This window comes from Pseudopodoces humilis, chromosome 18 (genome assembly GCF_049639895.1).
Source record: "Pseudopodoces humilis isolate 2021_Gansu_Grassland_sample_001 chromosome 18, ASM4963989v1, whole genome shotgun sequence".
Lineage (NCBI taxonomy): Eukaryota > Metazoa > Chordata > Aves > Passeriformes > Paridae > Pseudopodoces > Pseudopodoces humilis.
In genome coordinates, this window is record NC_142217.1 from 17954338 (window position 1) to 17970301 (window position 15964).

Genomic DNA, 15964 nt, shown 5'->3' on the forward strand with positions numbered 1-15964 from the left:
CGCCCCGGACGGGGGGTGGGGGCTGGAGGCCTCGGGCCGGGCCCGGGACAGCGCCGTGTCCTCGGTCCGGAGCCCGTTCTGGGGGCTGGTGGAGACAAGGTACGTCCGCGGCCCTTCGCCCTGGCGTCAGGACCGGCTCCTTCTCGTTACTTGCGCTTGGCGCGCCGTTCGTGTGGTCTGTCTTTTTCTGCCTGCCTGTTCTGGGAAGTGCGGAAGGTTCGTGCTTCCTCCGGAGCTTGGCTGGGCGGAGATCCCGGGGCCCGTCCCGTGCGGCGGCTCCGGCTGGAGCCCGCGGGCAGAATCGCTCATCTTTTCTTGAGATTGTTAAACTCGAGTGCTCCTTTTACAATATTTTAGATAAAAGTGGTGTAATTCTCCGAAGCGTTTCTCCCGCCGGGTGTGCTGCCCGGTGGGCGCGGCAGCCGCGCCTGTCCCGGGGCCGTATTCCCGATTGGAGCCGTTCCCGGCCGTGCCCAGCCCCGGGCTCGGGCCGCGCCCCCCGTGTGCCCGGAGGCCCACAGAGCTTCGGAGCGGTTCGTGCTGAGCGCCCGGAAAGGGGCGGTTTCTCCTCAGAAGGCATTGCGCTCTCCACAAGCTTTCTTTTCAAGGTTTGATACAGAAGCTGTTGGTGAACCTTTTGCTTTGCCCTGTGCCGCTTTTCTCATTTTATTCAGCGTTTATAGCCAGTGCTAGAAAGCAAGACAAGATGTGTCTCAGTTTTAAAAAGAGGCAGTTTTAAACAGGGAGTTATACTTCAGCTGTACAATTGCAGCAACGGTGCATTAAGCAGTCTTATTTAATATCTGACCTCTTGGTTTGGGCAGGAGTTTCTCTTCTTGCATAACAGTTTCGCAGATTACACCTGTTAATGAAATGTGTCCCTAATTTCCTTGGAAGACCAGACCAAAAGTTAGTACCATTTTTCTTGATAATGAATGAAATAATTTTAATCACATCATATTTTTTTCAAGAAACAGAAAAGTTAAGTGGTCAAAGCACGTAGCTTGTGCCAGTAATCATGTAGATCTGCTTCTAACCCAGACGGAGATTTCTTTCCTAGTTTTGGGGAAGTGACTTATGTCTTTACAATTTACTTTCCTCAAATATATCAGAGTTTCTAGGTTTGCTGCAATTTTAGTATTGTCTATATGTGTTGCATACTTTTTTAAGATTGTTATGTCATTGTCCGGTATAAGGAAAAACTTAAGAGGTAACAGGCAGAGGACCTGTGGATGTTTTAAAATTTTCTCTGTTTGCAGTTTCATTAAAGCTCTGGCTTAACTCCACTTCCATGCACATGTGCAGATCCATTCTTCCATGAGAAGATGGTTTTGGTCTGCCATCTGTTCATCATGCTTACAGGGTTCAGGATTCTCTGCCAAAGTTTTAAGAGTTCTGAGAGTTTCTTGGAATTCCAGTCATGTGGCAGTATTACCTAACAGTGGAAAGCAACTGCTTCCTTTCTCGAGAATTCTGGGAAAAAGGGAAATGAAGGATTTTTTTTTTTTTTTTTTTTTTTTAATGCCAGAGCAGTTGGCTCTTTTTTTCTGAGCAGCACCAAAGGTGCTTGTGTTCTTTAAAAAAAAAGTATTACTGTGCTTAGTCACATTTCGTCTATTCTCAGGATATGAAATATTGAGCTCGAGTAATAGTTTTCTCAAGCTCTTATGATAAATTTGTCTTTCAGGTTTATCTTTTATTACTAGATGAACAGTAACTGCCCCAGAGAAGGTCACATAAGAGTGTCCATTCTGATCTTCTATTTTCACTAACAATGTCCTTATCCCTTAACTTCTAGGATGGATATTTTCAGTCAGTCAGACAGACAGACTCACCTCTGTCAGACACATGAAATGTGGTTCTGCTGCATGGTTGGCTTGGGGACCAGAATCTTGAACCGCCATCCAAAAATACCATTTGGTGGCCTTTTCTACTTCAGAATCTGACCAGGCTTCTGCAGAACACCCAACACCATTCACCTGCTGAAGGAGATTCTCCTCTCCCTTCCCTCCCCTTCCCTTCCCTTTATCACACTGAGAGAATCATCAGGGTTTGAAATAAAAACTAGTGTACTACCTGGGAGCCCTACAGGTATAAACAGAACAGCTGAAGCTTGCAGACATGAAAGTTAGAAAATTCCAAAACCATAAGAGGAAGCAACCAAAGGATTGTGTCTTAACAATGTGCTGCTGACCCAATTTCATCCCTCTTTATACTGAAAGCAAAGCCAAAAGCATATTAGCTAGCATGACTTCACGTACAAATTTGTCAGACTTTTAAATGGATCACATCCATTTCTAGTGATATGAAAGCTGGTCACCTTATCTTAGGCATGAAGTAGCTGCATTAGGTGTAGAGGTGAAAAAACCTTGGGGATACTTGCTATTTTTAAGTCTGAAATTAATTATTTTATCTGTTTTTTATTTACTTGGACAGTTTTGCTATGCTTAGGGACATAAAAGCTGCATTATTTTCCTTCTCCAAAGTTGGTCTGGTTATATCATGATTAGGTATGCGTTTTACAACTTCTAATTATTTGATGTTTTAATGAATCTGCATTCTGTTGGACCAATACTCAGAGTTCTTTGCTAGTTTTTGGGGTTTTTTTAAGAGGGTGATACTCAGATTATCAAGGCACTGGTGATGGGACTTGGGGAAAACGTTTTAGTCAATAGATTGGAGACTTCATTCTTAAATTCTTTTACTTATCTGAGTGGAATCATAGGGCTTTGGTGACAATGTCACTGACTTTGGTCTAGTGCTTGTCCTTTTTTAGCCTTCACATACCAGCAACTTTTCTGGTAACTAAAGAGAGTAGGTTCATTGCCAATGTCAGTCCCGTATCCTCTGTAATTAAAATTTTGCAGAAAAGTCTTCTAGCTCATTTGTATTTTCCTTATTCTTCCATATGTCTCATTCCATGAGCTCATTTTAGGGGTCAGAGGTGGAAAATGGGTACAGCAGGGGGTCTGAATTCTAACATCTAGCAGAGGGTAGGAAAAACTATACTTTTACCATAACAGAGACAGGGATGTAAGCTTATTATGTTTTCTGTTGGCAGAATTGCAGCACAGTGTTTCCTACTGAAACTGACAATTGTCAATAATGGCAAGACTCCCAAGTGCTGCACTGTATACCCTGTGGGTCCTTTTCTTTTCATATACAACAAATAAAGGTATGTTCATCAATATTTTAAATTATTATGTTGAAGCTTTTCTTGACAGCATTTTTCCATGACCACTAGGTAATGCTGTTGCCACTAATTAACTAGAAAATTTGTAACTTCAAGTGTCAGAAATATCCCTGTACTAGAAAAAAAATCTTATTTTTGGTTTTTTTTTCTTTATACTGACCTTTTCTTATGTGGGCAAGAAAAACTAGAAATTTGCAGGAAGGAGAAGCAGGTTTGGAAAGCCATCTCCTCCTTCCCCACTATCTGATCTGCACTGGACACCTCACTATGAGTAAGGACTCGGCATAGTCCAGGCAGCTCTGCAGGAAGCTCTAGTGTCCCCTGGCTGCTGTGGTTTGCCCGTGGGGCCACGAGGGAGCAAGATAAAGTAAAACTGTTAGTCATCATAGCTTAACACAGAAGGAAGAGCTTCATTTAATTGAAGTATTCTTGAAAGTGTAAGATGATTAACACATTGAAAAATAATCATTCATCTTTAAGAGCCTTAAATTGATAGTGCTTCTGTTAAAAGTACATTTCAAAGTGAGAAAAGGAAATTAGCAATAAAATTATAAATAGCAACAAAATATAAACAATATCAGTAGGGTAATGATTATTGTAAAATAAAAAGCAATGTGACTGTTAAAATGTTGCAGAAGTTTGACTTGCTGCTTTTTTGATGAGTGTTAAAGAATTGGGTACCATGCAGAAAAAAAGGGAACCTAACATGGTACTGCCATCCAGAAAGGACGTAACAGCAACAGTTCTTATCTACAAGATAAATATTTAGCCTTAGTAACTAAACCAGAACATTTTCTAAATATTTGAACACTAATGAAACCATGAATCACAGTCAGTTCTATGTTTATAAGCAGTCAATATACCAGACAACTTAGAATCCAAATTTTATAGATCCCATTGTGGTATGTATCATATCCACTCAAAGGTATCGGACCATCACATTTTACATTTGCAGATCCTGTATCAGAGTGTGCAGAAGTTGGACCATAGTAAATAACACAAGTGGACTACAGAAAAGGGGAGATAAAAAAAATATATAGGGAAGATAAAAAAATTAGGTTCTTTCAGCATAAAAATCTTGGGAGGAATAATCTGAAATTTAGGTACCACTTGGATGGAATAAGCCTGTGAAGCAGAACTGGTTGAAGGACAATTACCTTGCAGGATGTGAATAGTTGGCAGCTGAATCTTGAATTTGCAACGTGAATGACCAGCATGGAGAGTTGGTAAAGTACTGGGCCATGTACACAAACTTTGGTCTTGTATAATTCCCACCAAAAATCTTCTAGCAGAATCCCTTTGGAAATTCTCAGAAAATATTAATAGAATTCAAAAAAACAGTCAAAGCTATTTTATTTTTTTTACAGAAGATTGACATGTAAAGCAGGAAAGGATTTATATTTGTACAGCTTGTGCAAGGAAAGGGAGATACTGTTATTATTTACCTGTGAAAGAGAAGTCGGACATCAGAAAGGGCAAATAATTGCCTTGCATTATAAAAGTATTAGCTATTTCTAGCTATTTTCTAATGGTCACCTTCCAGGGTCCAGTACCAGGGTTGGTACACTGTTAGTCCTAATAACAGGACTAACATGACCTTACTGTCACCTAGCTTCTCCTCTTCTGTGTATCACTCTTGTGGAGCACATTGAAATAAAGGAACGTGAGGCTGGAAGGGATATTGAGGACTGTGGATTCTATTTCCACTTCCAGTTTTAACAAAGATATTCTGACCAGCATATTCTAATTTTTGCTTAAATATCGCCAGTGAAAATAGTTATAAATTTGAACACTGGTGTGCAGAGACTCTGGGCTTTTGTGTAGCTCCTCAGTGCCTGGCTCAGCATGACTCAATCTCTCCTCAGTCTTGAATGCTCTCATAACAATGACAAGTAGAAGACAGAACAGGAAGTACTGCATGAAATGAAGTAAAGGTACATACTAGAAGAAAGACTGTGGTAGGAAGATCTTCTAGGCACTAGGGAGCCGCTCTGGGGAGGCATAAAGTGTGCTTTTGGGAAGTTTAGAACCATTGTAGGTAAAGCACAAGTCGTGACTGTAAGCAGTGATCCTGGTCTGACTCCGTTAGTCATCTGCATTTTGGGTTTTGAACCTTTTGTATTTAATAGGTGGAATGGTGCTGTTTTGTGATTTAATGCTGATGTGTTTTAAATAGAGCTACTGGAATCAGATTTTCTGTTCTTGGAAGTCTGTGTTGGCTGAGATGTGCCTTTCTATCTCAATATTACTACTGCAGACTCTTCCTCTCCAAGGCCATAGATGTTGTCTCCAGAAACATGGAGGCAGTCTGAGTGTCCCTCTTGCCATTTACCCAGACACAAAAAGCAACAATGTTTTCACTTAATTTGTAGGGGTGTAGAAGCTCTGTTTAGATGAAAAATTATTTCTGCTTAGTCCATTCTAGTCTTCTGATTCTCTTGCTTCTCATTGTATGCTGCTTTCCCATAGTTATGACTGCAGGACACATACAAGAATTTGCATGCTTCACTGACTATGACAAAGAGCTGATTTGTCACTGGAAGGTGCCTGCACAAACCAATTGCTCCAAAGAATTCCTGCTCTGCTACAGAAAGGAAACTTCTTCTTTGTCGTAAGTGTTTAATAAGATGTTACACTGTCATTGTTAGAACTTCATATATCCTACAGCCACTATTGGCTTTAATTCCCTCCCTCTACTGTAGGTGTCTGGGACAAAATGTACTTCAGATTATTTCTCTTAAAATGGGTTTCTGCAATTAACAACACTCTCTGTTCAGTGGTCTACTCCTCTGTAGAACTTTCTGTTCTCTTAGTACAGAGGAGGGATCAAGTCCTACGGGTAGGAGTGGTAGGTCTGTTAGAAGTTTACAAAACCTTAGTGCAAAATTTTACCTTCTTTATGAGAAATTTTATTTGATTCACTGGTCTGTAGCCTGTGTGAAAAATATTTTCCACTGGAGCCCAGGTGCTTGTCTCTGCATACAATCTAACTCCATGTTCAGGCACAGACTGTTGTCCCTGTTCTGAGCAGGCCCTGTCTTCATCTCTTACAAAAGAAGATGCATCTGGGTTTTCCTGTTCCACACTGCATGATTTCTCCACACCAACATTCAAATAACCTTGCTCATACACTTCAATGAACCTGTTCCTATGCTAACAACCTGTTAGAATGTTCCTTCAGAAGCTGAAGTGTGACAAAGGGTGGTATTTGGGATCAATCCTTAGCCTTTTGTGCGATACACATACCCGGGGGGTGGCTGGGGAGGGTGGGTTATTTTGGGATCTCTGTTTTGTTTTGGAAGCATTTCTGGGAACTGACTTGTCTCAGTTTTGATTAGTTATAGGCGTTGGGAAACTTGATTTCACCTTTTCAAGGAATAGTATGTCACATTCTCTTAAACATCACATAATTTTGTGCCTGTTTTTCAGAAACATGTGTGTTCCTGAGAATGAAAAAGACAGTTTAAGGTGCACTTGTACAATATATTCAGATTATTTTGTATCAGGCCTCACATATATTCTAGCTCTACAATTCAATGGCACTGATATGTGGAATTACAATGTTACACCAGCCCTTTTTGGTAAGTACTTGTTTACTTTGTCACTGGCACATCTGGTTCCAGGCTTTGCAATCCTAGCTAACTTCTCATTCACTTCGCCAGAACATTTTTTGCTTGTCAGAGGTGCAGTATTGTGGTAGCTTAAATGCAAAATCCATTTGTTTTAGAACCCTGATTCTGGATTAGGTTCTTAAGAAATTAGTGTAAGTAATGGGGAAAGCAGAAAATGATTCTTCCTCTAGCTGTACCCTCTCAGCTGCGAGACAAAAGGAGTTCAGTGGTTTAGATTATCTTTAGTGCATTTTATTTGTGGCATACAAGATGAAGAGGAATCATTCTACTTTCAGTTTCTAGAAAGGAACTGAAATTTTTCCCATTCCTGTCTCTGTCATACTCTGATCTTTCATGCTAGTTGAATCATGCTACATGAGCAGAAGATTTTTTTACAGTAATTGCTGTTGTATTTTAACAGCCAGTGATAAAAAGTTAAAGAGACTGGACAGAGTGTAGACACAGTTCATGTCTCTGCCTAGGCTCCCAGTTTGGTCAGAACAGTTTGTTGGTAGCACCTGTCACCGTAAAGACTCAGAGAAACCATTTTCATACCCTAGGCGGCCGAGGAGCTGATTCACTTCAGAATACTTGATTTATGCTGCTGCTTATCTGTCAAATAAGCAAAAGTCCACATCAGTTTCCAAGAGACAGGAAGCCAGGACAACTTGACTGCGACACTGGAGCTCTGTGCCCACCCAGCCTTACAGCTGGTACTGTCAGGATATGGGTTGTTCCTGTTTCTCCAGGCTGAAAACTGCATCCAGTGCACCAAAAGGCTATGCTTGCAGTTTGTTCACCAGCTTAAAAAATAATTTCTTGTTAATAAATACCCTGAAGTTGCTCAGGTTTGGGTTCTCTATTCCTGTGCTACAGCGTATTGAAAAGGGCTAAGTGCATTGACTGCGATGATACTCTGGTCTCTGGTGAACGTTTTTCTCTCTGCTTCCCTCTATTGGTTCTGTCCCATTATGCTCTTCTGTATTTTTTAATATGCAGTTAAGCCAAGAGCCCCCAAAAATCTTGCCATTGAGAAAGCCGAAAATGGTAACTTCAATCTGAGTTGGGAGGAGAGCTACTCTCCTTCATCCTTGCTCTCTGGACAGCCAGTCATCTATGAAGTGAAGTACTGGAGGAAGCAGCACCCGACAGAGGTAAGAGACACCCAGTCTCTTCGTTTTCTGTCTCCAGAGCTTTAAAGTTTAAAAAGTCCTCTAGAAAGTTACTTCATGAATAATAGTGTAAGGGCCAGCCAGAGGAAGTCCCACAGTGTTCATGATTACACACTTGGCCCAGTTCACTTTGACCCCAAGATGGTTCAGACGGATGTCAGAGGATTGAAGCTCTTCTGACTGCCACCCCAAAATGGTCTGCTGTTTGCAGTAGACAGGGCAGAAACTGAAAATACTATGCTTCTGTTCCCTGAGCTTCATTTGCTCCCTAGACATCCGGAAGCTGGAGGTTGGTAGCTCTCTGGGGCAGGTGAGGCACTTCAAACACCCTTCTGAATAATCCAGCATTTCGGGGCTGGGCTTCTTCTGGCAGTAGAAGAACGTACATGGTGGCAGGTAACAAATACCACCTGCCTATGACATGAACTGCGATATCATACACAATCATTGGTTTGTTCATTCGTGAAAAGTCACTGAAACACATAACCATATTGGTATTTAGTTGCTGTCACTAACCCTTCACCCTGTAAAGAAATCAAAGTAAACTTTCTCACTTTCTTCTCAGGTTTCTGTAAAAGCAATTAACCACCAGGCAAAAAGCTTTGAGATTACTGCCAGCTCCTTGAAGAGAGGCTATGATTACATTGTAAGTCTCAGGTGTAACTACATGGACTACCCAGCCTACTGGAGTGAATGGAGTGAAGAAGTTGAATTTCACTATGGTAATAATGTCAGAAATAGCAGCTTGGTAAAAGGATGGTATGTAGTCTTACATACTCCTCTACTCTCCTGGAAGAGAGTTATGGACTCATCATCTTCATCATTTTGAATGTAATGGGAATACATCTGTAAAGGCTTCCAAAGACACTAAATACAGATAGGCAACTCCTTGGGAAACTAAGGAAGAGAAGACTAAGGGAGGTTGGATTGTTTAGCCTTTTGAAATAAAGGCTGAAAGGAATGTGTTCATTCTCTATAAATACAACAACATTGATGTGAGAGCAAGTGCGTATAAATGAACAAGATAGATAGATAGATGCTGCAAACTAAGGATTATTTTAATAGAGGTATGAGGGTTTATAAAAAGCCCTGAAGAGCAACAGGGAGAATAAAAAACATAGCTGCACTACAGTGACAATGATGCCATTTTAGGCCCTGTGTGACAGACCTTGTCCCTGAGGGCTGACAGTGGCCTTGCTGTGCACATCGGCTGTCCCAGCTCCTGCCACGCCCAGTACCTGCCCACAGTACCTGCGCCAGGCATCTCCAACACGCCATACACCATCGCTTCTGGCAGCTCTGGGGGTCTGTTGCTTATGTGCTGGAGGCTTTATTTTACATCCTCTAAAAGAGCGTTTTTTTAACTTGCAGAAGAGCAGCAAATAACATGGTATTGCCAGTGCTTACATTTAGATGGACATACACATGTAAATATTTGCTTGTTTAACAGATTACCGGCTGACAGCTGAAGACATTTTGCAGATGGCTGTGCCCACATCCTGCATACTGATCATGGCAGGATCTGTAATTTGTTACTTCTGTTTCACCAAGTACGTATCCTGCTTGTTACAGAGTTTACAGGGTAACAGTGTATACAGCTATCAGTCTTGCTGTTGATTAGCAGAATGTCTGGTAGCGCTAAAATCTAGTCTTTTGGGTTTTCTCAGTGCCTTTATCTAGCTGTCTGTGAGCAGAGATTTTTATAAACACAAGTCAGTTGCACTCTGTCATTTTCTGAATAGTTTTTATTAATCTTACTAGAATAGGCTTATTATAGTAGGGAGTTGTCAGTTTTGGACCTTGGTCTTTGCTGGAGTTCAAGTAATGATGGCTAAATACCTTTATTTCTTTCAAAAATTTTTAAATGGTAATCAGAAAATGAGATCCTGTCTATTTCACACATCATTTTAAACATGATGAGAAGATCAGGTGACTGTCATTGTGAAGAGCAGTCACATATCAAACATACAAACATCTTTGCACTGGTTTAATGAAAAGCAGGAGATGCCCAGAACTATCACTTTCTGTCTCTGCAATGCAGATGCCTAAGAGGGAAAGGAGATCAGAAGAGAGAAATGTACACTGATTAAGCCCAAGTCCAGTCAAAACAAGTAATTTTCATTCTTCCCTTGCAGAGTGAAGAAAGAATGGTGGGATCAAATCCCAAATCCTGCAAAGAGCCATTTGGTTGTAAAAAATGTCAAGGTAATTTAAAAGCTTTGCAAAAAATACCTTCTCCTGAGTATCAGAAGTAGAATATGTAATTAAATTCTATTGTCTGACTAGTCTAAGGGATACTAAATACAGCTCATATGTGTCCTAAGTCTCATTTGTATCTTTATTAGTTTTCAGTTTTGTGCTACTTTGATGAAATTAAGTTCCCATTCCACAACTTAAAGCAGAATCATATGGAGCAACAAATGTAAGTAAGATTAAAAAAAATCCCTCTGCTTTACAGCATAGAATTGTTTCCTGTACCATAAACATTAACTGTCCTGTCCTTTTAACTTCCAAAAACAGAAGTTGCAAGAACTGTCCGGCTCAAAGTTTGTCAAACCAAGACTTCAAGGGAAAAGATAACATCAGAAACGTTGAGAAATCTTGCAGTTGCCACAACAAGTCTGGAGAGTGGTTGTCAAAAGGAAGCAGTGCTGATACAATACCAGTTGAAGAGTGTATAGAAATCTGTGAATGTTTAACAGACAGTGAACCTGAGAGCCAAGAAGAAACTAGCAACCAGATTACCATGTTTGAGCCTTTTGAGAGCAGCATCGGTGCTTTCAGAGAGCACCCTGAACACGAGTTACTAGCTAACATGTTTGATGCACTCCTGGCAGATGAAAATAACGTGCAAGACAATAAAGGTCCAAACATCCCCACAGCTGAGGGGAAAACCTTAGAGAACATGGGGTCAGAAAATCCATCACAGCAAAATCCAAAAGAAAGTGCAGCCAAAAGTCTGCAACCGTGTGATTTTTCTCATACAGCTCCCCTTTTCACCAAAGCCTCTCAAGATGACTACAATTGCAGTACAGCCAGCAAAGAGTCAGAACGATCAGAAGAATCCTTTGAATCTGGCTATCGGAGCTCCAGCATAAATTCTGCTTCTCTGGATGCAAGAGATCTTCAACAAATGATTCATCAAAACCTTTTTCTATGTAGTTCTGAAAGTGAGCATGACTCTTGTGTCCTGATCCAGGAGTCTACAAAGAAATCACTGCTTGGAACCAAAACAGACAGAATAAACAGCCCTGCAGACAAGAGTTTTGATACCCTTGTGTCTGCATCCATGGGGTCGTGTGGTTCTGCCTACAAGAGCTGTGACACCCTTTTGCCTCCATCCCTGGAGCCCTGTGGCTCTGCCTACAGGAGCTTTAATATGCTTGTGTCTGCATGCAAGGAGCCAAGCAGCTCTGCATACAAGAGCTTCAATGCCCTCGTGTCTCAGTCAATGGATAACAGTAGCCTGACTCTGTGCTTTGAAAGCGTGCCTTCACCATCTTTGAGACAGTTGTCAGAGACACCAAAATGCAGCTGCAGAGATCAAAGCGCTCAGCCCACTAGCAATCAGACATGTTCTAACAACTACAGATCTCCCAGCACTGAGCTTGATTTTCCAAACACCTGTTCAGAACATACTGATTTTGTGTCTTTCTCTACACATGCAAATGAAGGTGCTTCAGCTTTTCTTTCAGAGGAAGAAATACATAAGCAAGTAATACATCAAAATGTTCAAAGAAAGGCAAATATAATTTCTTGCCTCACTGTACCTCAGCCATCTGGTTATCAGCCTTTCAGTAGTGCAGGTAAATGCAATGGTATATACTGGGACAGTGACAATGAATTTACCGCTACATCACTATATGAATCCTTCATTAGTCTGTGCAACAACCTGAGTGAAGCACCTCCAGATACTGCAATCTATGAATCTGACCCAAGAATTAAGGACAGTGTGTGTTTGACTGTTCAGGGCTCTGCCTGCACCATTGTCCCAGGTTTAGCATCTAGTGAGAATGACAGACAGACTAGTGATGGCAGCGCTTGGATCAACAGCACTAATGAGCTGTCTGGTAATAGCAATGATGAAAATACCAGCAGAGATGAACAGTTGTTGCACTGGTTAGAGATGAAATGTCAAGATTTAAACAGCAGAGAAAGAGCTATAAAGGGAACAAAATTGAAAAGCTTTAACCCTACTGGTAAAGTAATGCAAGACGGTGGTGATAACAGACTAAAATACTGACTTCCACTGCCACTCACACAACCACTTGGGGGAACTTAGAGATGCAAGGGGAAGTGAAGAGGTGCTGAGGCATGCAGACAGGGATGATGGGTGTGGCTCAGCAGACAGCTTACCAGCACTGCTGGACAGTATTGGGCTAAACTTAGAAAAACTGCAGAGCCCCTGGAGCTCCATGGCCCAGACAAAATGTTACCTTCCCATCCTGTAACTCCTATCCTTCTGATTCTCATACCATTCACAGTGAGGACTCCAGACTGACACTTGCAGTTAAAAAAAAAAGACCAGTAGAACTGTTAATGGAAAATAGCAGGAAGAATGAGAAAAAAAATGAAATTTGTGGAAACCCTTGCCCAAAAGGACAGCTGCTATATGGAGATAGCCTAGCCACATTTGTCAAAACTGAACTAGTCTTTGGAAATAAACTGTATGACAAGTTGAATTGTTGCTTGTTATTTCAGTCTTGACTGAAGTGAGGGCTCCTATAGGTCACCCATGATTCACTGGCTTGCAGCACTCATGCCTGCCTGGGGCTGGCAGCCAGGACATGATGCAGACCCCTGGGGACAGTTGGGGTTAGCACCCAGCAGTGGCAGCCACAGTTCTACAGGGACAAAGTCAGAGCTGGTGTCTCCAGCTGTGAGCAATCTCTAAAAGGGACAGCAGCTGCAGGAAGCAGGAGTTCTTAGTACAACTCCTGTGGTTATTGCCCTGACTGTTTGTTGCTTGGGAAGCACACAAAGGTGATGTGGAAAATGCTGATACACCTGAAAGTGGGATATAGGTGGAGGTCCAAAAGGAAGGTGATTGATTTATCACACAGCTTCCATAACTTACTTCTTTTGGGGTGGGGGATGTTGTCCAGTGTGTTTAGCCCTGGCACGGGGTGTATGTTTGTACCTGACCAATCAAGACCTGAAATAAAGATTACCATCATTTGCACTTAGTGCTATTATTTGTGATAAGTTTCTTATCTTGTAGAAACAAGCAGTTACTTTGGCAGTTGTAAAAGGAATCAGGGATTTCTAAGCAGTGTTTCTTCCCAGAAACATTATCCAGTGTGTGGTCTGACACCCTGCCTTCATGGAATACTTTGTTGGCCTTGTTCTTGTCTACTCAGAATGGGAATTAGCCTGCACCTTAAAGGCAGTATGTACTTCTTGTTGTATAGCTATTCAAGAAGCTTTGCTGACAACTTCTTTACAGCATAATTATATGTTTCAGTGTGGTGAATTCCACCCTAGTATGTTGGCGGCAGCATAAAGCAGTTAAGAACCATTAAGTAATGGGGTTCTATTGAAATGTATACGATTATTCTCATTTAGAAAGCTCTATTTGTATTGCCATTCATGAGGAAGGAAACCATAATGCTAGGTACAGCAACTGGTACTGCAAATCTCTTTTCCAAGTTGGTAAAATAGTAGAGGTATCTGTGTAGGGACACCAGTGGTGCTTTCTTTCCCTTTTACTCCTGTGCTCTCTCTTGCACTCTTTGTGAAATCCTCCATGAAAGCTTGTGCTTGGCTGGAGAGGTCTGCTCAGGCCAATTTTGCTGCAGCACTTGCATGATTCATGCAGTTTGTGTTCTAGCCCTGACAGAGGTGCTTCCAAAGTGTTTTGTTTTGTATGCAGTTGCTTTTACAAAAAATAGGTAATTTTTATTAATTGTTGGGAGAACTATGCCTGTGCAATGCCTAGACGTGTGCCCATGAATGCACAGAAACACGCAGATCATTTCTCACCTCTGCAGATTGCTGAATACAAGGTCTGCCCCAGGCTCCCACGTGATGATGTATCTTGATCTCACATTACCCGGAATTTTAGGGTTTTTTACCACGCTTCTGTGACTGAGACCTTGCAGTCACGGCCAGAGCTCTCAAGGCTTCTCCTACTGCACCAAAGGCACAAGGTCGGAGGCCAAGCAACAGCTCAGCAGGAACTTTCTGGTGAAAAAAAGCAGAGAGACCAGTGAGCTTAGTTTGGTTTTCAACTGCAGGACTGTTGTCTTCCTAAGCAGATTGCTCCAAAGCAAAGGAAAAACACTGTCAAGTGAGGAAGAGGGTACTTTCCACATACCTCGCTAACACAACCAAAGTTAAAGCTTAATGAATTGCCATACCTCAGCCTGTTCTCCCAGAGTGCCTAATAACAGATATCAGCAGCACTCCTGGATTGCTAAATCCTGAGTGTTTTCATTCCTTGTGACAAGCTTCTTGAGAGGAGCTTTCATCTCTGCTGAACTCTGGCCAAAGGTGCTTTGCTCTATTTGTCCCTTTTGCTGTTCTGTTTTCAGTCTGCCCCTCCTGTGGCTTTCTGTAACATTGAAATATCGATACTGACCCTTCAGTAAGACTGCAAGATGAAAGAGAAGAAAAACTGGCAGCAGCCCTAGTTGAACAGAATGGGAACCGGCTGCTGTGGCACATAAGGGGAGGAGCAGACGTTTTGTTCTTTATTTTGCTGTTTGCCAGAATGCTCTCTGTAAAATTGACCATCTGTGCATGAGACCTAAGATTCTGTATTCTGAATGCAGAGAGGCAATTGTCATGGCAAGAGTTGTTACAGTACAGCCTGTGAGCCACAGTCTGTCTTTGGTAGAGGGATTACTGTGCTGGACCTGCCCAGTCCATGGAGTATGGCAGGCATCCTAAGGAGCTCCTGTCTCAGTTTAGTGATGGATCAGACATTTCCTTCATCCTGTCTCTATCCAATTGTAAAGAGCAGGGCATTCATAACAGTGTGGTGTTTGTTCTCTGATTGAAGGCTACGAAGTTGATGACTAATACATAGCACTGGGATTTTCCTACTTGGTGCTGTTTCCCCAGGTCTTAGAAATGGGGAAATTTGCTATAAGCTGAAGGGTTTGAGGTTGACTGCTTCTCCCCAGCTCAGCTACTGCTGGTTTCACTTGCAATGAGCCACCCACACAGCAACAAGAATTATAATGAGGTGAGAAAGCACTGGATTGCATTCTGGGGATAGAATTTCCATGCCTGGGTCAGCCTTATAACCAGACCCCAGTCCTTTTTTGGATGCCCTAGAGAGTTTCTGTGAGAACCAGGTGTGCATTGGCCATGGCTGGCCATGGAGCCAGTGCCTGTGGTAAAGTAGCCATCTGAGGTCTGGAGGAGCTGGCTTGTACTGTGCTGCAAGTGCTGACCAGTGCACATGTCTGGCAGGCCCTGGGCTTGAAGACTGTGCAGGGCAGGTCACTGCTGGGTGGCCTTCCCCCTCCACTGCCTGGCTGAGGTGCTTCAGAAACACATAGCATGGTCCTCCACAACATGAGGCGGGGCAGTGAAGCCATGAAGTGCCTCATTTCCTCCACTGCAGCAGGAATTAGAATACACAGTTTGGCATATACTGACTTTTTCATGGCCTCATTCTGAGCTGTGCTGGGCCCCTGCAACAGACACTCTTGTTCAGAAAGTATTAGGAATTCTTCCCACTTCTGGTCCAAGCTGCCTTTGCTTTTCTTAAAAACCTCTGGCTCTTTTACTATATTGGATTTGTGTAGCAAGATTTTATAGTGGAGGGGGGCTACAAGGGTGGCTTTTCTGAGAAGCCACTCCCTTCCTGCCATTTCTCTAAAGACACAGTACATTGCTGCCAGCAACATGAGAAGTCACTGAATGTGTTAGGACTGCATGTTCTGTGGTTTACAGATGCAGCTGGCCACCCCCCTGCAGCTTGCTGTGTGAGCCCTTTGCTTTGCTTTGCAGATGCTGTCCTAGAGGTTTTTTCACCC

General features: G+C 42.3%; 1 protein-coding gene across 1 annotated transcript; it reads left to right on the plus strand.

The window, feature by feature from the left end:
• Nucleotides 1-9: 9 nt before the first annotated feature.
• IL4R (interleukin 4 receptor) lies at nt 10-12658 on the plus strand. The gene is given in 14 exon segments (XM_014252758.2): nt 10-99; nt 3062-3175; nt 5663-5804; nt 6623-6774; nt 7804-7958; nt 8542-8698; nt 9427-9526; nt 10112-10181; nt 10322-10398; nt 10497-12210; nt 12212-12359; nt 12362-12421; nt 12424-12539; nt 12541-12658. Coding segments are annotated over 13 exon segments (3024 nt in total). The 5' UTR covers nt 10-99; nt 3062-3105; the 3' UTR covers nt 12604-12658.
• The last annotated feature ends 3306 nt before the right edge of the window (nt 12659-15964 follow it).